The sequence below is a fragment of the Embiotoca jacksoni genome, unplaced genomic scaffold (genome assembly GCF_022577435.1).
Source record: "Embiotoca jacksoni isolate LCO1_2020_lvr unplaced genomic scaffold, fEmbJac1.0.p SCAF_12, whole genome shotgun sequence".
In the NCBI taxonomy this organism is placed as follows: Eukaryota; Metazoa; Chordata; class Actinopteri; family Embiotocidae; genus Embiotoca; species Embiotoca jacksoni.
In genome coordinates this window covers 4,426,328-4,446,628 of record NW_027185252.1, presented here as the reverse complement: position 1 = coordinate 4,446,628, position 20,301 = coordinate 4,426,328, and the positions used below count along the sequence as shown (strand labels likewise).

Here is a 20,301-nt window from a genome sequence, read left to right as displayed (position 1 = left end):
GCTCATTCTTGACCTTTTGAATTATGGTGACTTCATTTATTCTGAGTCTCGTTCTCCTTCTCTACTTTTTTAGGACTTTGACACAGTAGCGCATCGGTTTCTATTTAAGGATAAATGTATTAACATGATCTGCAACAAACAAATGAATCTCTATTTATTTATTTATTTTTTTTACTCATCACCCAGTAAAAACACAGTCTTCGTCAAAGTTCGTAGCCAGCCAATCAGCGCGGAGGTCCTCCCGTCCTCTCTCCTGATTGGCGGACTGGTGAAGGAAGAGGATGTCGGGACAGTAAAGATGTCCGCGCTCGTTTGAAAACCTACCGCAGTTCGCGTCCGATGTTTGGCAACTGGTCCAAGTTTGTTTCTATGTTGGTACGGGTGACGGCGTTGCGCTCGAGAAAGGAAAGGCAAGGACTCCGCGACAAGAGCCGGACTATTCCTTATTATCAGGTCAGCGGCGAAACGTGTACCAACAAATTCAAAGCTCGCTGAAGCTAAAGCTAGCCAGCGTGCTAATCGAGCCTTAGAAAGCAACGGCGGTCTGCGGCTGTTAGCGTTAGCATGCTACTGCCGGAGAGTACTTTAAACAGCCAGCCCCTGAATCACAGCTCACTGTCAACACGTTTATTTATATAAACCTGCAGCCTCTTACTGGCTGTAAAACAGTGAGTTTGTTCTGGGGGTGTTAATGAGTTGAAAACGTCCTAGTTAGCTTTTAGCCTCTTGTCAATTAGCAGGAGCAGGTAAAGGAATATAAATATTATTAATATATATATGTTATGATGGTTATTTAGTCATCAGTAACGTCAAACTTGAAAATGTTTTCGACCCTGGTTAAATTAAACTGAAATATATTTGTTTATCTTGAAGTACAGCTTGAAAAAGCAACAGCCATCATTTTAAAACGGTCTTAACATTTATTTATTCCTGTGGAATAAAGTTACTTTGTTTATGGATTTGAATATTTTGAGCAATGTATATGGCTTGGTATATCTGTGGATCTGGATTTATTTGATGGACTGGGAAGTCCGCTGTCTTTTGTCTCTCCGGTGGGCTGTCAGACTCGTAAATGAAGAAACGTTGCTTCCATATTTGTAAAGGCTTTTCTTGTATTTCTCATCCCCGTCTCCTTCCTAGAAATAATGCTGATATCTGGAACTCATGTCGGAAGTCGTGTATGAAGAGACAGCCACGATGATTGCCGCAGGGGAATTGCAGTCGTTTGTCCCGTTTGGCCGCGAGCACTGCAGGAACCATCCAAATGCCTTCAACCTGCAGCTCAGAGAGCTCCAGCCCGCCTCCGAGCTCTGGTCATCAGACGGTGCCGCCGGCTTGGTGGGGTCCCTGCAGGAAGTCAGTCTGCAGGAGAGAGAGAGGGTGAGATTGTTTGGCATCACATGCCTTTTACGTAATGCTTCGAAGACATGAAACTTGTATTTGAGTGCTTTGAATGTCAATGCTTTAAAACGCGTTTCTTGCATTCCATTGACATTCGTTTCTACACATAATATAGTGGATGGAATAGTTAGTGTCACCAATTTTGGAAAAGTAATGTTGCACCACTTGATTTAGTCCTTGCGTTGGTCTAACGGATGTGTTTTGATCGGCAGGAATGCTGGCAGCTTAAGAAGGGCTGCATTGGAGTCAGAGAGGAGGATGTGGAGTTTGAAGAGGAGCTCTATGCAGCAGGAAATGTGGTTGTCTGGAGCCAGGGCAGTCGGAGACAAGCCTCCAGCGTATACAAAGCCTTCACCGTCGACAGCCCAGTGCAGCAGGTCTATGATTGAATACTGTTTGTAGTCAAGTGTGATGCCATTCTTCTATCTTTTTCATCACTATTTTACGAGAGTTACTGGACAATTTAGGTGTCATGTTTCAGTCATCTTCTGAAGTAACTCAGAAGTCTTTAAAACAACTAAATTGAGGAGTATAAGTTTGTCATTGAGGTTAAGGGATTTTTCTTTTGTCAAGATGGCTTTTTGTGTGGATGGACTTTTCTCAGCACTGTACAATTGTGGTGATTGTCAAAAAAAAATAATTTCTCAAGCGAAGTTGACACTGTCTTTTATTTTTTATTTTTTTGCAGGCTTTATGGTGTAACTTTGCTGTTCCTCACAACAAGAAAGACGGTACGGTACCTTTAAAGACCCTTTTGTTGTTTTGAGGCAATCTTTATTTCAAGTTATCGTTTCATTTATGTTGCAGTGTTTTTTAATTTCATGAAGAAAATACCCCATCATTAATGTTGTTTTGCAGAGAAAGAAGTGGAGCACACGGTGTGTATCATCCAGAGTAGCTGTGTCAACGTTCACACTGTGAGCGGGAAGGATTTCATCTCACCGCTACCCTTCCAGGTGAGAGAAAGAGAGACAATGGTGGGAAATCCTTACGTCCATAGGAGGAGACACATCAGCCATTTGCCAACCTTTGATCACAGACCAGACACTTAGTCATACCCTCTGGTTGACGCGCACATGTTCTTGATGGTCCATTTTGGAAAGGCAGCATTTTATATTCTTTTTTGGGGCAACATGCAGATGTTTTAGGTGTAACAACAGTGTCCCCAGCTGTATTTTTTTTCTCTGTAAATACAGGATTTTTCTTGTGTTTGAACATTAGTCAGATTATTGATTTTCCCGGTGGCTGAATCGTTGTCTGGCTAACCAATAATAATGTCAATTTCAGTAGATCCTTGACAGTATGAACAAATCTTATTTTTATCACAGGCACGTGTTTAATGTGCGTGTGAGAAATCCCGGCTTAGGTTTGCATCCATACTGAATTTGAATGAGTGTGTGTCGTGTGCGTGTGCGGGTAGGTGGGTGGATGCTTTTCTCTTCCACATTTATTGCTGATGTTTACAATGTCTGTCATGTCTGTCCCGTCGTCTCTCCTCCAGGTGTCGCGCGTCTGGGCGACCAAGTTTGGACTTTTACTGGAACGGAAAAACACAGCGAATGACGCACAGCTCAGCCCCCCCGGGTACGCACCAACTCTGCACACTCACGCGCACGTGCACGCGTAAGCTCAAGGCAAAGAGCAACACGTGTTTGGATTTACACAAACCCCCGTGTAAAGTGATGCAGTCACAAAACATCAAACCATTGTGTTGTTCTCTCTTCACAGGGAGCCTCTGCCCACAGTGTTCAGCATGCTGCATCCTCTAGACGAGATTGCACCTGTTGTATATAAACCCGCAGGTACCACACACATGTACACTTTTCCTCTGTCTGTTTTGTCTCACTTTAGTTGCCGTATTTTTACCTTAATCTATGCTTGTGTGTGTGTGTTTTTCCAGGCCTGTTTGAAAGCGCCCGTGTGCAGTATGTGTCTGACTCCACCATGAAGATAGTGTTCACCTGCTGCCAGCCTTCTATAATTGTGTCATATGACACCGTGCAGGGAATACACTCTGTCTGGGCCCTGCGCAAAGTCACACATGATGTGAGTGATCACACAGACACACACACACACACACACACACACAACTGTGTCTTTAACCGCGAGCCTATTGCCTCCATCAGGAGCGCTCGACAGTCCTGCGGTGTCCGGCAGAGCCAGTTGGCACACCGTTGGGTCTGATGGCTTCGGGCTTCTTGACCTCTCACCTGCGTAATATCTCCCGCCTTGACTCTTCTGTCGGCAGTGGGGCAAGTGGGCTCGGTCCTGGAACTGCAACGAGGTAAAGGAAGTGAAGTGAAAGTGCTGCATGCACATAGAGCTTCAATAACTAGTTGATACATTGACTGGTAAAGAGATGGAAAATGATTTGACAACTTATCGCCAAACAGATAACTTGGAAATAAATAAGAAAAGGCTGAAATTCTTCAAATTTTGCATGATGTCAAATGTTTCCTCCGAGTCCATGACATTAGTTGAACTTTAAAGTGCCTCTGATCCCTTGTTGTTGTCATCGGTTCTCTTCCTGTAGTTGTGCTGTTGGTACCGGCTCTCCTCTCCACTACAGCGCTCTGCACAGTCACCAGAGCAGGATCATGACATCCTCACCAGGAATACACTCCCGAGTTCATTCCCCCAGTATATCCAACATGGCCGCCCTCAGGTGAATGGGACTTCATATTGAAGAGACTCGCAATGTTTTCTGAAAGAAACTATTCATGCACGCGACCTATCTGCAACATGACTCCTTTCTCCTCGTCCATCCTTCTCTCCCAGCCGAGCCCACTCTCCAGGCATGGCGGCTCCGTCCTTTCCAGGTGCGTCTCGTTTCAACACGTCTTTCAACAGCGCACCCCCCAGGGGGCACCACGGCTTGTTGCCCTCACCTAACAGCACGGTCAACGAGACCATGCTGGTGCCGGAGATGGAGCCCATCATCCCGGACCTTTGCATGGAGCAGCTGTGGAGTGAGACGGTCACTGCTGCCTGTCACCGGTAATCACCAACACCGACTGAAAACAGATGCAGGCCCAGGATTCATTCACAGCAATGACAGACAGTTATTGAGAGTGAATTACTGAGTTTAATTTTACTTGAATTTCAATTTTGTCTTCTTGACATTGAGTGACTTTTTTGGGCTCCTGTGCTTACTTAGCTAACAGATCCAGAAATGTATTACCTTGATTCCTTTATGTCAGATCAGTTTCATGGAAAAAGAGAGGCAGAGTTTAAATAGTTTATGTTTTAATGTCATTATACATTTTGTCTCTTGATTTTTTTGTTTTTAGTTTTGTTTGTGAAAATTTATTTTTAAGATATACATTTTGAATGTGTTGTTTATTTTATGCTTGTTATTTTTGGTGCACTTCGCCATTCTAGTTTAGGAACTGCTGTAGTTTCACGTGAATCTTTCTTTTCATTTGCAGGGAGATGAGCAGCCAGGCGTCTAAAGTATTCCTGACCTCTGACCTCTGTGAGAACCACTACCTCTGTTTCCTGGTGGAGTCTCACCAACAGCTCAGGTCAACAGACACACACACACACACACCATACATTAGCATACACATACGCTCTATAAAAGTTCTGCAGAGCAACGTGACTGCAACGCAACAGTATTGATCGCTCATATTTTTTTGACAAACTGCTCAAAAATAGTTGAAATCTAACTTTCTCTGTGACTTTTATTTCCTGCTTCTTCATCACTCTTTCCACCTGCTTTATGGGTAACATGTCCATTTATAAGTTAACATCTTTTTTTTTTTTTATTGTTTCCACAGATGTGTGAAGTTTATTGAGAGCAACGATACGGCTCAACTAATCTTCCCCTCTGTCACAACCATCCCCGCCAAAGACGCAGAGCCTCTGCAGGTACATTACAGTTTTCATATTTCATAAGAGAACAGGCGAAGATTAGTGACCTTTGAATAAGTAAGCTAATTATCCTGATAGTTTCCAGATCAGGAATTAAAAAGTCGCCGACTGTTCAGCACGTCCAAAATTTTAAACATACATCTCGTATGTAACCATCACATCAGATTCATCGTCACAGATATTTTCATCGACATCAAAAGTATTTTTCAAGTGGGGAAAAAAAAAAGGAAAGATAGTAATAGGCATATTTGGAATGTTGCTCGGACAAAATAAACAATTTAAACCTGTGAACTCTGGGTTGTCGTGACATGTTATTGACCAAACATTTTACTGGTTAATTGGCAAAATAAAGATGAATTGATAATAAAAATAATGGTTGTTTGTGACAGCGAGTCTTTCTGACTGAAATGTCCCCCCCTAGAATATAGATGCCATGCTGGTTCTGGAGGCCTGCGGCAGTCTGGTCCTCTACACGGGAATCACCCGGGTAAGTTCGGATTAGATCCACCAAGACTTCTGATTAGTTCAGTGATTCACAAAACTGTGGAGGCTCCACTTGGTGAGAGAGAGAGAGAGAGTAGATATCAATTAACTGATATTTCTGCTTATTGGATCATTATAATTGGAGGGTGAAGTCACAAGACCTTTGTTGTTGCTGCAGGTCAGTAAGGTGTTTGTCCCTGGCCTGTTGTCGCCGACCTTCAGCCTGACCAACCACCTGCCTCACCTCAGCACGCCGGTGGAGAACGTTAGCACACCGGCTAACGCTGGCACGAGACACCTCCAGAGACTGGACGAGGTACCACCATGTGTTGTAGATGGATTCTTCTTTATGTGTATCAGTTTTTCCTGCTTGCTGACGTTCATTTTTGTTCCGTCTTAGAAACAATTTCCTCTCTGCGAGGTAGTCTTGTCACAGTAAACACGGAGGCTTGATTTAATTTCCTGTTTTCTATTCATTTTCATTTTTCTACAGGAAAAACAGAAAATAATCTCAAAAACATTACCCTCTACAGATTGTATTCCTATTTCTTTTTAAATTAAATTTTCACATTGCATTTTGACGACTCATTTTACCTCCCTATGTTTTACCACTGGTGTCTCTTTGGCTTCACCTCTCTACTCCAACGCCTCTCCTTCAGGACATCATGCCTTCGCCAGTAATAGAGCTGCGGGGTCCAAACATTAAACACCACGAAGGTTCATTTTTGGACGATTACACCTTCCAACAGGCCACGCCCTACATCCATGCTCTGCGGGATCCCGTCTGCAACCGGGTCACTCTGGTAGGTTTGTGAGACCTTTTGGTTACCTCAATGTTGAACCATGTTTCCCAGGTTTTTATTGTATTTTTTATTTTTTTCAGCAACAGAAGTTACAGGGTCTGATTCACAGTTGAGAATTGACTTCTCTCTGGGTGGATTTTAGCGGTTTATGACTAAACCAAGAAAAACACGATGTGGTTTTGGAAAATGTTGTGCACCAACATAATACCTGAAAAACTGAGCAATAACCTAAAAGGAAAATACGGGGTGCACGCAACGAATCAGTGCACACACCAATTTATTTTTCAGTTAAGACCGATTGTTGTTTCTCTGGAGATATTTCATCGTCTAACAGAAGCCATTAAGCCGTGTTCAGATCGAACGCGAAGCAAATTACTCCCGCAGAGCGATTACATACAAAGTAAATTCAAAGACGCGAACGTTTGCGAAATAATGCGGTGCGACGCGAATCTGCATCTGCACTCGCACGAGTAACGTGAGGAGAACATTCGCTTTGCGTTTGCTCTGAACTCCACATTAGACCTCTTCACAGGAGACCATTTTACATGTCACAGAAGGACAGTTGTAGATCAATAAATTGAAGATTAATTCTATTTATTGGCTCCGGTTTCATGTTGTCTTGCTATCATTGCTTAAATTTTTAACCAAAATGATTACAGCTGCATTGCACTGGTTCTAAACTGAACTGAAAGTGTACAGTCTGAATATGTGTCAAATCTTTCCCCTTCTCCAGGAACTGAGCACTGGGACAATGCTGAGGATCTCTGTCCCAGAGATTGCTACTTCAGAACTGGGTGAGACACACGCGCACATGCACACACACGCACATAGACACGATATAAAAGTGAAAAAAACAACAACATAATAATACAAAATAATATTGTGTGCATACATACATTTCAGAAAAAGGCTTCGTTGTTGGTCAATCATGTTGTCTGTTGTTAAAATGCAAACCTTTTAAGCGAGAACGCGCACGCACACACACACGCACACACACACACACACACACGCACACACACACTCAGATGGCTGAGTCAGAGCAGTTAAGTCCCTGAAATTAGGTTTGAGAGCCGCTCTACATTGTTACATGATGACGTATAATCTTGATGTACTGAGGATGCCATTACAAGGCAGACACACACACACACGCGCACCGCTTCCCACCAATGATTAATCCACTACATCATGTGAAGTTTCTTTGTGTAGTTCCTGTTGAAAAATCAGACGCACACGTTTCCAGACGCCTTTTGTTAAATATGTCATTAGACTTTCTTTTTTTTCTTATTTATTGTATTCTTTATCTTTATTTTGAATTAACCCTTTAACAGTTAATTACAGTGAGTGGTTGCGCGTATGTGTGTATGTGTGCGTGTGTGATGCCACCTCCCTTCGCTCGACTCTGCTCCTTCCTCATTCCAACTTTTCTGCTTTGTCTTTACTGAAGTCTGTCGGTTGCCATTCCTAAGATATAATTAACAGATTTGCAGAGCCCTTAAAACAAAATTTGTGAATCTCCTGTAAACATGCCTTGTTGGATGATTATTCAGTTTCCTTATTTGTTTATTTTCTCAGCTTTCTTTGAACATAGTTTCCTTTACATGGTGTGTAAAACAATTTCCAGTCATTTTTTACTTCAGACTATGGCTGTGTAAAGTTAAAACTAGCTGATATTCAAGTACTTTGGAGTAATTAGTATGAATTACAAGATGACAAATTTGATTTTCTTTCCAATTAAAATGGAGGTCACCTGGTTTATTGTCTCTGTTGTTTCCCACTGCTTGGTATCTGGGTCTGTTCTGCTCTTTTGACCATGAATCATCAAGTTTCTTAATCTCCTTTAGCTTTTGTTGAACCTTGTTTTTTGTTTTTTTTAAGCCTTCGCCGTCATTAAGGTGTGTGTATGACTCTATGTGGCCACCTTTGTGTCTTGTCTATGCGTTGCTCCCCATTATTTAATAATCAATCCCACAGACGAGGCTTTCTTCCTCTAATGAAATGGCATTTATCCACATCTTCCTTGACCTTTCCCACTCTGAATGTCCAATTAAGATCGCCTAGTGAGGTTGATTAGGAATCTGATTGGTCAGAGTTGTTAGGAGACACAGTAGCGCTAATTATTGTTGTGGTGGTGGTGGTTATGGTTTAATTTCCTTTTTTGTGTTTTGATGTTGAGAAGAGGCTAAAAATTATCCCTACAGGATGGGGGTTTGATTTTCAAAGTTGTATTCATCTAAGGTTGGTGGTCGAAACACAACATTTCATTAAGAGCTGTTTTGGTGCAGAATTCAGGCTTTTGTTGGAAAAAAAACCTGAAGTCTTTTTCAAACCATTTTCGGTGTTTCCACAGTCGGTCCAGACATTCAAATCAGCAACATTCTGACCAGACACCCGGTTCTTTAGCCGTCCCTCTTCGTTTGAGGAGATTTGAGATCAGTTGAATTAGAAACAATGTTGGAAGCTGCAATGTTTTAAGCTTGTAACTTTCAGTTTAAATGTCGGTCAAGCTGTGTTACTCTTAATTCCAGTTTTATAACGATGAACTGTAGCAGTAGCCATGAGAGTCATGAGGCTGGGCGAAGGCATTTTTCTTTTAGTACAGACAATATTCTTCTGTTTGTGAACATACAGGCACAGGTAGTTAAAATCCTGGGTTCATTAAGGTATCTGTCACAGGAAACTTCTGGTAAATACTGGGATCTTCATTGCAGGTATTCAACTGAGGCCAAATTGAATGAATTTCAAACATATTTTACTTTTAAAACAGATATATTTTATATATTAGTCTACTCAAAAACAAACTGCTATAAGTGTCTTTCATGCAGTTACTGAAAACGTCCCAAACGGGGAACATTTACCGACATGCAATAAAGAGTCAATATGTCATTTATTAACTCCTAAAAAACTGTTATGCTAAGAATCGTCTAGTTGTTTTTTTTTTTTTTTTTTTTTTACAAAAGATAGGGAAATAAATACTTTTTATGAAATGTCTGCTTCCTAAATTGACTACAGGGGTCATAGATTGTACTCTTAGCTGCAGTGAATTTCCCACTTCTCAGAATTACATCTTAAATCCGTTTTTTTCCTCTCAATTCATCTTCCCTTTTCCCTTTGATGTATTTCAGTGAGAAAGTGCCTTCAGGCGATTCGTTTCATTCTGCCAAAGGAAGCTGCCATTAAGGTTTGTGGAAGTGACGATGACTAATTTGACTCAATTCTTGAAAGACACTACAAAAACAGACCTCATCAGGCTGTGTTACATCTTTACACAACTCAGAGACTTACCATGGCATTGTGGTATTTATTAGTCATTTACACTGTGCCATTTTCCAGGTGATTTATGGAATATGTGAATATATGCCAACAGAGAGCCGTTGTTGCAACGTAACCAGATGTTCTGTCTTCCATATTTAATTTTGTTATTCTCCTTGTTTTATTTAAAGCCCTTGAAATACTGGTTTTATATCTCAAGTATGTCTCTTGAACATTAAGTATTCATGACTAAATAAACAACAATCATATTTCTAATACATCCCAGCAGTATTATTATTTAGGAGTTGAACACGAAACTGCTTCATCAGGACCGTCTGGATCGACTTATTGTTGTTTTCTTTGGAAAATAAAACAGCAAAACCCTTATCACCTTGTTCGTCAACCCTGATTGGTGAAAACTGTACAAACTGTTGAAGCTTTGGCAGAAAATTGAGAAAAAGCTGAATGAGAAAATATGTTTTAAGGGCATTTAAAATTATATAAATCTAAGTCGATAAAAAACCTTTTCCTTTGTGGGCATAACGTCTTTTTTTTTTTTAAATGGAGAAACTTTATTTACGCTGGCTAATTTCTGAAAAACGAGCAGGTGTTGGTGAAGTGGTACAACATCTACAACGCCCCTGGTGGTCCCAGTGCGCACGCAGAGTGGAACCTGTTTGTCACATGTTTCATGACACTGATGGGCTACAACACTGAGCGCCTGACCTGGACACGAAACGTGAGTCAGCTGTTGTTTTATGTAGCGAAGAAATACATATTTGATCCCAGTAGATTACAGAATTGAGCATATCTGTTATTCGTTCCATAATAAAAAGATGGAAATTTATCTACGCAGGTTTTTCAATTCAAAATCCTTATCTTCACAGCCTGCTGTTGATGTGTTTTCTATTCTTGACCTTTCAAACATTATTTTGACTTTGAACAATGGTCTGATGTGTCGTGACTTTGCCCTCTGTCCTTCCCTCTTTACCCAGCTGCATTTTGAAGTGCCTCTCTCTCCTGTGATTGCAGCCAAGAAGGCTCGTCCCTCAGACGGAGGCTCTGATGAGGTGTGTGGTTAAACTGGGATCTGATGGGATGTTTGGGGCAGTCTAATCATAAAGTATGTGTTGAATTACATGAGGTTTATACAGCTTCATGTAATTCATGAGGCGCTCCATCTCACGCGCACACACACTGGCAGCTTGTCACTGTTATTTCCAGTCTTATGATCAAATCATTGAGTTTCTCTTTGCTAATGACTGTCAGTGATTAGGCCATCATCTACATTTGGTTTCTGATATGATTATGTAGTGCACACATGTGATGGCAGAGCTTCCTTTTGTATTTTTGCCTCCCTGTGTATTTTTTAGTAAAACAACCACAAAATCAAAGAAATTTAGCGCAACAAAAATGCTGCAAAATCCTGGAGGGACCGAATATTAATGTCAACAGCATGTGTTGTAATTGTGGCATCCGGTCATTCATGTTTGTACTTGTGTGAATTGAAGGTCTTCTTAAAATACTCCCAATTTAAGGTTGGGGGGGGTCTTAAGTAATCTGTGCTGTGTGCTCTCATTAGAGCAAAACATGACAGCCAAATGTCAATCACCTTGAGGCGGTGTGTGTGTGTGTGTGTGTGTGTGTGTGTGTGTGTGTGTGTGTGTGTGTGAGAGAGAGAGAGAGAGAGAAAATGAGGAACTACATGAGTCAGATTAAACTGAAGCATGCTGCAGACGGGGTCGGTTTGTTACCGTCTCTGAGATGGTTCAACATTTATATTCATGCTGCTCAGATGCTTTGGTGTTTTTGCAGCCACACTTAATACACAAAACACAAAATCCACAATTATACAGATATAAGATTCATTGAATTCTCAATTTTTTTTCCCATCCCGTGAACAGTGATGCAACGCTCAGGATGTTTCCGTTCTTGCCCCTCATTCAGACTGCAAGATACCAGCATGAAAATAGCCTTGAGAGACATTGTGCTTTGGGACTGAAATTATTGTTGGGCCTGTTGGATGTCTCATAATGTCCTAATAAAAACACTCAGGTGCTGGAATACACCTTTTTCTTACTTGTCTTAGCAGGAAAAGCACAGTTGTATTAACAATAGCTGCATTTCAATTAGAAAAGCCCCTGATCTTGTGCATCCCTGTTCACTGAGACAATTAACGGAACTGAATAATCATGAATGTTATCAGTTTCTCGTGTGTCAAAATGTCTGCCATGGAAAACACATTTTTTTCTACTATCTACAACCTTTCTTTGCGCTTGACCAATAGTAGGACATTGCGCTGGTAAAGGTAAAGACAACTCGTACTGTCCACTGGCTTCAACCCACAGACCAGTCCACACTATTTAAATTTTTTTTTTAAATCTTTTCTCAGCTCAATGGCAGTCCCTGGTTAGGTTAGGTTAGGTAGTTACTTTATTAATCCCCAAGGGAATTTTTTTTCGCTACAGCAGCATACAGAAGCAATAAGATAATAATAGAATAATAGAAAAGCAATAAAATAGCAGTAAATAGCAGTATAAAATATAAAATGCACAGTATATACAGTACAGTATATATCTATATATATTATATACAATGGTACCTCTTTTCCCAGTCACATAACAGGTTGTGAACCAACGTGTGGTCTGTCTTGGCCAGGTCACCCTTGCTTCATAGTGTCTGATCGGAGAAGTCACCTTATTACTTCCTTTTCTCTTTGTCTCCTCTCTGCGTAGGACTGGGACTACCTGTTGGGGTCTCATTACCACCGTCAGATGAATTCCCAGCCTGTGTGTGGTCCAGTGGACTCCAGCGGCACCACAGAAACTGAGGGCCTGTCCACTGTATGTAACCCACTCTGGGGGGAATCCATACCGTTTATTGCATGTTGCTTGATTTTTGTTTGGATTACACCATGATGGTTATGATGCACTTTGTTTGAATAAGACTTAATGTTGCATATATCTTCATGTACCTCGCCACCCTCCCCATCAACACTGTTTTCGTCTTTGGAAATAACACATTTGGAACATGACAGATGGAGTTGATGAATTGATGCTGGAGCTTATTTAAGTTGTGGACATAATTCAGACAAAATAGATGGTGTCCACTGGTCTGAATGATAAACATAAACATGAATACATTTGTTAGTTGTAATATTATTGATTTTGTTGTTTGTGCACATGGTCAGTTCAGCACAAACTAAACAGTGCATCATCATATAATGACAACATCTCCCCGGTTACACTGCTCCTTGCCTTGCTATTTTAGCCTCTATTTTATTTTGTCTTTTCTTTGTCCCAGATGTCTTCTCCTTCCAGTCCATCTCTGAAGTTGGACAGTTCAGCTCCGCTCTTCCCGCACATTCCCGCCCTTTTCTACGTTCTCCATCTGCTCTATCAGGAGCTGCAGCTGGATGAGCTGCAGAGAGCGAGAGCCTCATCGCTGGTCTGTCTGCTGCAACAACTGGCCAGGTAACTACTACTGTACCTGTGTATCTGTGTGTTTTTTTTGTTTCCGTTTGCTGCTCCAAGGATAAATATGTCTAATATAGGGAGTAAGGAAATGCTCATAGAGATCTGAATGAATGTAAATTGGCAGAAAACAAAAAGAACGGTTCCTTTTATAAAACCCAGATGAGACTTGTGACATTTATTCCAACAAACAGACCCTCGTCTAATTTGCCGGCAACTTCACTGAACTCTCACCGTGAGAAGAAAAGAGCAACACACCTCGTTGTTTCTAGTGAAGGCTTGTGTGTAATTAAGGCTCTTTAGTGATGTGTACTGAGAAATAAACGTCAACAGGGTGTCAAGTGGCTGCTGTGATTGGTGACAATGACGATAACAGAGCAAGTGGAGTGGGAGAGTGAAGTGCTCTTCAGAGTAATTGGTCTGTGTTGTTAGTATGTGGGTAGTTACACAAGTGTGGGACAAATCTTTACACACTTTTTTTTATTAACTGTTTAATCTTAACTGGTTTAACCAAAAGGATGATCCTTAAAATGTCCGAATTTTACTATTTGGTTTTCCCATGTCGTGGAAAAGTCATATAAAGATGTACAGGTTAATTTTGTCCTTTGATAGTTGTATCAGATCACTTTTTATTCAATTAAATGCAACTTTATTTATAACTGTAAGGGCACTTGTATTCAGCAGCTTGATACGCTTGATCAGATACACACAATACCACCTTTAATCACTTTAAGGTATTAATAAACCGATAAATACGAACTCTAAAATGATGCAAAGGCAATGAGGTAGTAAAGCATAAGGGAATAAAAAAATAAATGATAGAGTTGAAGTTGGAAACTGTACTGGCATTAACCAGTGTATAGTGCACACACACGCATGCACGCACGCACGCACACACACACACACACACACACACACACACACACACACACACACACACACACACACACACACACACACACACACACACGGAGAGCTGGTAAATTGTGTGGGAGTCAGGGCTTCTAACCAGGATTAAAAACTATTGATTATCTGATGTTAAGGTAATGCCAATGTTTCATGAATGTTAATTACTTTTGCCGTGTGTTTAATTACTGCCCCAAACAAGTTAAATGTCACAGAAGGTATTTGAGAGTGTAGAGCCATTTAGATTGGTCTCAATGACCGGCAGCAGTTTAGTGTGCAGCTGAGCAGAGATAGACATTATGAAAGACCTGGCAGAAAGTCGAGCAAATAATCAAGTGATGCAACGTTGAAAACTTTTGTCAGTGCGAGTGGAAATGTTCCTTTTCTTCACAATGGTGGAGTTAAACAAAGACAAAAATCCAACTTCTGATGCTGTTATGCTGCGGAAATCTTCAGTATGTGTTCATGTATATGGATACATTGCTATTCAAGTATACTGATAATACATATGTATATTAGTAATATAGTAATAATAAAATATTTAATTGTTTTGTTTTTGTTTGCAGAGACCTACAGTTGGAAGAGTACGTGGATCTGTACTGGAGAGACTACCCTTCATTAATAGGTGGCTTCACTGAGAGCTGCTTCATAGACCAGTGTAAGATCCATTTAATTGTCTATAATGGTATCAAGTCAAGAAACAGACAAGACATCTTATAGTTGAACAGAGAGGGCTGCTGATTAAGGTCAGCTCTGTAGGTCCCTTTGTATGTCTTGCATTTCTTGTCTTATGACTCTCAATTAGAGAATATATTCGAGGTTTGGATAGAATTAAAGGAGCGGTACCAATAGAAAATATTTTTGCCTTTCAGTCACTGCATGGAAAGTTTCACATGTAATCATCATTAGTTGTTTGACAGGTGTCTTAAAAACTGTTTCTATTACTTTGTCCACATTTGTATTTGATATTCAACATTGTCAATGGATGAATTTACTTAAACATGACACCTTCCATACTGACGGTCGTCTTCCCTTCCTTCCTCTCCCCTCCTCAGCTCTGATTGGTCAGATGCAGCATCCGTCCTTCCTGAGGGCAGAGCCTCCCTGTGTGTTTAGCTGGCTGAGTAGCTGCTTGAGAGGGGAGGAGAACCTGCCGTTCCCCTACCTGCCCGGCATTTGCCAGAGGACCAGGCTGCTGGTTCTGGTACGACCAAAACTCTTCTGTGTTTTATAAGATGAAATGCTCAAAGTATTGTCAGTGTAGGATTTTAATTATGCATTTCATGGAAAAATATAGGAAAATGCGAATCCCAAAATGGAACTTTGTCATCATACATATTTACGTACTGTATATCTGTAATTTGTTACACATTACAGGAAGTGAAGAATTAAAGCTGTAAGATGATGAAATGGTTAAGTAGAAATTCACAGTGCAACATGACTAGTTATGATTTGTCAAAAATTATACAGTATTTAGAGGGTTGTCATGTGTCTACAATGTATTTTGTCCATTGACTTTGATGATGCTCTGTCTTTTTAAACATGATTGTCCACCTGCTCTCAGCAGAGTGTGTGTGTCTGTGTGTATGTGTGTGAGAGAGAGAGGGCAAAGAGTTCACCATGTGAAACACAGTCAGATATTCTGTTTGTGCAGCACGTGTGTGATTGTTTTTCCGAACATAAAGAGCACTTGCGCCACGGTATGGATCGAGACGTGTACATGTGCACGTGTGTGGTGACGATGGATTCAACCTTCATTTGTTAAAGGAAGGAGAGGCACAAGACTTATGTCTAGTCGTCATTATCTGTCTATTGGATGACGTAGGTAATGACGACTGAGACAGAGACTGAGGGACACATTAGAGAAACAGACATCGGCAGATAAGAGTATCTAGTACAAATCAGAATATGAAAATGCCCAAAAAAATCTTGTGTGTCATATTATTCTAACTGAAGGTGTTACAAGTTCTTGAAATGCAGACAAGAAATATCTGCAGTGACAAATCTGTTCAGTGAGGCAGACTGACATTGTCATGGGTCTGCATTTGTTGTCTTAACAGCCTAAAAATGATTCAGACTTTATTGCCGTTTTGTTTCACTTCATTAGGTACATTAATTTAATTGTTTTAGTTTTTTGGTGCTGCTGGTCAGCAGGTGTCACTTAAAGGAGCAGTGTGTTTGATTGAGTGGCATCTAGTGGTGAGGTTGCAGATTGCACCCAGCTGAACACCCCTTGCCTCACTCTCTTGTTCCAAGTGTGTAGGAGAATCTACGATGGCCGCAAAAAACGCTAAAGTCCCTCTCGAGAGCCAGCGTTTGGTTTGTCCCTTCTGAGCTACTGTAGAAATAAGGCAGTGCAACATAGTGGGCTTTGTAAAAGAGTACCCGTTACCCATGTAGACTTGAAGGACTCATTTTAAAGTCATGAAAACACAACAATTCTTAGTTTCAGGTGATTACACAACATTAAAACATAATTATGAATATTATGTCCCATTTCTGGCACCTCTTCACCGACATATCATTCAAATGGCTTCTGAGTTAAATATTTCTTTCACTCCAACTGTGTCTGATAGAAATATGATTCATCATCCACTATAATGTCAGACAGATGGTTGTTCAGATCCGCTTCCTCTGTCAGATACCTTGTATATCTTTATATATAAAAATATAAATATCCTTCACTGGAAACTTTAATGTTGGTTGTATTTATGTAGCTAATTTCTACCAGGTTTAGACTGTTCTGTACAAATGATTCCTGCTTTTTATATCTCGGCTCCTTCTCTCTGTTGCTGTTTTTATTTTTTCAGAGTTATGCTCTCTACATCATCGGAAATGAAAATGCCACTTCCACAGATGTATCAAAGTACCTGGTCAAGCTCTCCACAAGTATGTTTGCCTCTTGTGACCAAGCAGCCTCAAAGATCACGTTACTTGTTTTTTTATTGCATCCTGGATGGTGTGTGTGTGTTCCTTTGGGTGTTGGTGTGTGTGCATTTATTGACAAGCTGCCAGTCCCATAGGTCCCCGCCTCAGGGCCCAGTAACACGGAAAGAAAGGCGAGTGACGCAGGTTTGTGTGTCACCTGATTTGTTCTGTTTGTTTTTGTTTCGACAAAAACCCAATACAGCGCTGAGGTGACAGCAGTCGCTGCAGGTGTCTGATCAGCCTAATGACACAGAATTGGAAATTTACTTTGTGGGCGACGTGAGAGCATCCAGAGTGACTGTTGCTGTTTTTTTTAACACTGCATTTTTCAGTAACAACAACAGAAACCATCCCACATAACACAATTCTCCAAAACTCATCAGGAACAAAATGTCACCTTCCTTTAACCTGTAATTTTAGTGCCCATTCTTCTTGGTGGCAAATTTTATCATCCGAGAGCAGCGCAGATTCTGTGAGAATTTGTAAAAATGTGACGAGTCTCATTTGAGATCTTACAGATAAGGTAAATTGAAAACCGTTGACCTCCTATTACCCTGTCTCATCCCTTTTTCTCTGTTCTTGTCTTCTTCAGGCCAGAAGTCCTGCACCAGTGAACCATACTTCAGAAGGTAATTTGACCTCCCAGGACTGAGAAGAGCTTCATGATTGTAGTTCCTTGTAATTCTACTGCTGCTTAAAGGACTATATAACGATTTTTCTTTTCAAAATGATAGTAAAAGGGCTGTAAAACATAGCCTTATTTTTTCTTCTTGTTCAGCTTGGAAATTTAAAAAAGATTAAAAAAAAAAAAAAAAATGAATAGCTCAAAGATCAACCTGCAAAACAATAAATTGAGAGCTAATATCCTTGAGCAAGCGTAGTTAATTTTGAAATTGAATTAAGAATATATGTTTTTTAAAAGCTTTCATTTGTTTCCTGTTCTGTATTATTACATTGCTTTCTCTAATTACTAGTTTGGAGCGGTGATCATTTATCTCACCGATATTCATGTGTTGTTTTAGGCAGAGCAGTGTGAAGGTCAAGTTTTCCAGTGAGAGTCTGGCTGAGCAGCTGGTGGTCTGGCTCACCTCACAGGGTGAGTTTTTACCCATACAGAGGAAGGTGTATGGAAGCCACATCCTCTTTTTCAGCACTGCGTCGGTTTATACAAATGCAAATTTTACACATTCCCACCTGTCCAGTGAAACCACAACCTGTGAATTAGCTTTCTCACAGTCAGATCTCGTATCTGCTGTGTTAGTCAAAGACTTTGTTTGTGTCTGGGCGCTTCTCACCTTAAGTTAGGGACACAATAAAACTATGAAAGTTTAAAATATGACAGTGATTCGGAAGAGCTTTTGAAAATATCTGTACCTGTTTTTAATTTCAAAGAAGGCTGTGTTCCAGGACACAGCTTCTCTTGCAGACTGGTTAAAAACACTCATTCCTGTCTTTTCACTGGCTTAGGTTTCACCCTGAAGGACTTGGAGTCGGTCCCCTTTGGCGTGGCTTTGCCCGTCCGAGAGGCCATCTATCGGTGCAGGGAGCAGCCGTGTTCAAATTGGTCAGAGGAGGTCTGTCTGCTGATTGGGCGACAGGATCTGACCAAACAAGCCCACAAGATGACTCTGGCCAAGAGCAAAGCTGTGAGTGTAAAATAAGTTAAATCCCCGGAGCTTTTATTAAATGAAGACATGGCAAATGAGATTTAGGTTTGGTTTTCTTCTGCTTTAAGAAATAATAGGAGGAGAACCTGAGGTTTGGCATCTTGACCTGACTTTTTTGTGGATCTCATTGGGACATTAGTGACACCAGTGGGATAATATTGCATAGCACCACCACTGTAGGTTGGTTGCTGTCAACACCGTGAGAAAAAAGATCAATCTGAAGACTTCTGTTTCTTAATGTAGAGGGTTGTGGGAGTTGTTCAAAAACAGCAAAACCACCAGTAATGGAGACAGTATGAGCAATTTATCAAACACCTGTTGAACAAGCACAAGTTTATGTATTTTACACAATAATATAGAGTCTGTTTAAATTATTTATTGTTGGCTGCTGTCTCTGTGGTTGTATGTAAATATGTGTGTCATTTGGGTGCGTCTCCAGTCGGTAGGTTCAGGACTTTCCTTGGAACCTCCTGCAACCACAGAACCAGATGAGGAGGAAGACGGGATGTCGGACATAATTCAAGAGGTGACAGGATTGCATTATTAATCTGCCTTCACTCGAAAGATCATCCTTTCTAACTTTTCTTGTTACAAGCACATTTAGGTAAAGTCCCTTTCTCAAGGCTACCTCAGCAGGGTTCCTGTCCCGAGAGAAGACCTTGGTATTCATGCCCTCTCTCTCCTCACCAGGTCACAGGGCTGATCTGGAGTCAGGATCTGAGGGTCCAGGAGGTCAGGAGACTGCTGCAGAGCTCCAGGCCTGTCCGGGTCAGTGTTGTCCAGCTGCCAGAGGTTTCTGACCACGAGTACATAGAGGAGAAAGAGAACAAGTGAGTATGATGTATGTGTGTGTTGTGATTGCATTTGGTATTGTAACATACTGTAGATGTTCACCGACAGCAACGCAGCAGTTTCAGAAGGCATGTGCAGTGTTTCTTTGTACTTTGGTGCCTTTCTTCTTATTGCCTCATGCTCTGTGCTCTCCTTATATTGTTGTATGTTACTTGGAGTTTGCGTTTTCCGATGTTTTTATTCCTGCTCTCTTTTTGTCCATGCCTTTGCGTCTTTCTCAGACTCCTACAGTTGTGTCAGAGGACCATGGCCCTCCCTGTTGGCAGAGGCCTCTTCACTCTCTTCTCCTATCACCCTGTACCAACTGAACCATTACCCGTCCCAAAACTCAACCTCACAGGTAATTTTGAAATGCTGGAACATTAATATTCTTTTTTCCTTACAATGTCTTTCCCTCAGTGAAATTCAAGGAATTTATGGAATACTTTTGGAGTTTTAAAAAGTGTGCAGGGAGACTGAGAAAATTCAGTAAATCCTCTGGCGAAAGTTGAGAACAATCAGGAAATTTAAGATGGATTTAACATCAGTTTGTGCAAAAATAGAGTATACTTTAGCCTTTCTCTAGAGGTAATAAGAGGGGAAAATGCAACTCTTGATGCCTGGATACATCTGGACACTCACCCAGGCGTTCTTTATTTGTATATTCTATGTAATTATGTTTCTTAA

The 20,301-nt window shown here is 40.9% G+C and overlaps 1 protein-coding gene across 1 annotated transcript in view; it reads left to right on the top strand.

Annotated features, from left to right (window-relative positions):
* The first annotated feature begins 307 nt into the window (after positions 1 to 307).
* anapc1 (anaphase promoting complex subunit 1) overlaps positions 308 to 20,301 on the top strand; it is a 45,018-nt gene continuing 25,024 nt past the window's right edge. The window contains exons 1-31 of the mRNA XM_069144300.1: positions 308 to 453; positions 1,141 to 1,380; positions 1,614 to 1,778; positions 2,090 to 2,132; positions 2,260 to 2,357; positions 2,903 to 2,985; positions 3,130 to 3,203; positions 3,302 to 3,447; positions 3,528 to 3,685; positions 3,935 to 4,066; positions 4,180 to 4,398; positions 4,830 to 4,925; positions 5,181 to 5,271; positions 5,696 to 5,761; positions 5,936 to 6,073; positions 6,417 to 6,560; positions 7,294 to 7,354; positions 9,683 to 9,738; positions 10,417 to 10,548; positions 10,805 to 10,879; positions 12,545 to 12,652; positions 13,113 to 13,282; positions 14,755 to 14,846; positions 15,244 to 15,392; positions 16,999 to 17,077; positions 17,709 to 17,745; positions 18,139 to 18,212; positions 18,584 to 18,762; positions 19,223 to 19,309; positions 19,474 to 19,613; positions 19,857 to 19,975. Coding sequence (XP_069000401.1) covers positions 1,165 to 1,380; positions 1,614 to 1,778; positions 2,090 to 2,132; positions 2,260 to 2,357; positions 2,903 to 2,985; positions 3,130 to 3,203; positions 3,302 to 3,447; positions 3,528 to 3,685; positions 3,935 to 4,066; positions 4,180 to 4,398; positions 4,830 to 4,925; positions 5,181 to 5,271; positions 5,696 to 5,761; positions 5,936 to 6,073; positions 6,417 to 6,560; positions 7,294 to 7,354; positions 9,683 to 9,738; positions 10,417 to 10,548; positions 10,805 to 10,879; positions 12,545 to 12,652; positions 13,113 to 13,282; positions 14,755 to 14,846; positions 15,244 to 15,392; positions 16,999 to 17,077; positions 17,709 to 17,745; positions 18,139 to 18,212; positions 18,584 to 18,762; positions 19,223 to 19,309; positions 19,474 to 19,613; positions 19,857 to 19,975 — 3,427 coding nt within the window. The 5' untranslated portion in view covers positions 308 to 453; positions 1,141 to 1,164. The remainder of the gene's footprint in view (positions 454 to 1,140; positions 1,381 to 1,613; positions 1,779 to 2,089; positions 2,133 to 2,259; positions 2,358 to 2,902; positions 2,986 to 3,129; positions 3,204 to 3,301; positions 3,448 to 3,527; positions 3,686 to 3,934; positions 4,067 to 4,179; positions 4,399 to 4,829; positions 4,926 to 5,180; positions 5,272 to 5,695; positions 5,762 to 5,935; positions 6,074 to 6,416; positions 6,561 to 7,293; positions 7,355 to 9,682; positions 9,739 to 10,416; positions 10,549 to 10,804; positions 10,880 to 12,544; positions 12,653 to 13,112; positions 13,283 to 14,754; positions 14,847 to 15,243; positions 15,393 to 16,998; positions 17,078 to 17,708; positions 17,746 to 18,138; positions 18,213 to 18,583; positions 18,763 to 19,222; positions 19,310 to 19,473; positions 19,614 to 19,856; positions 19,976 to 20,301) is intronic.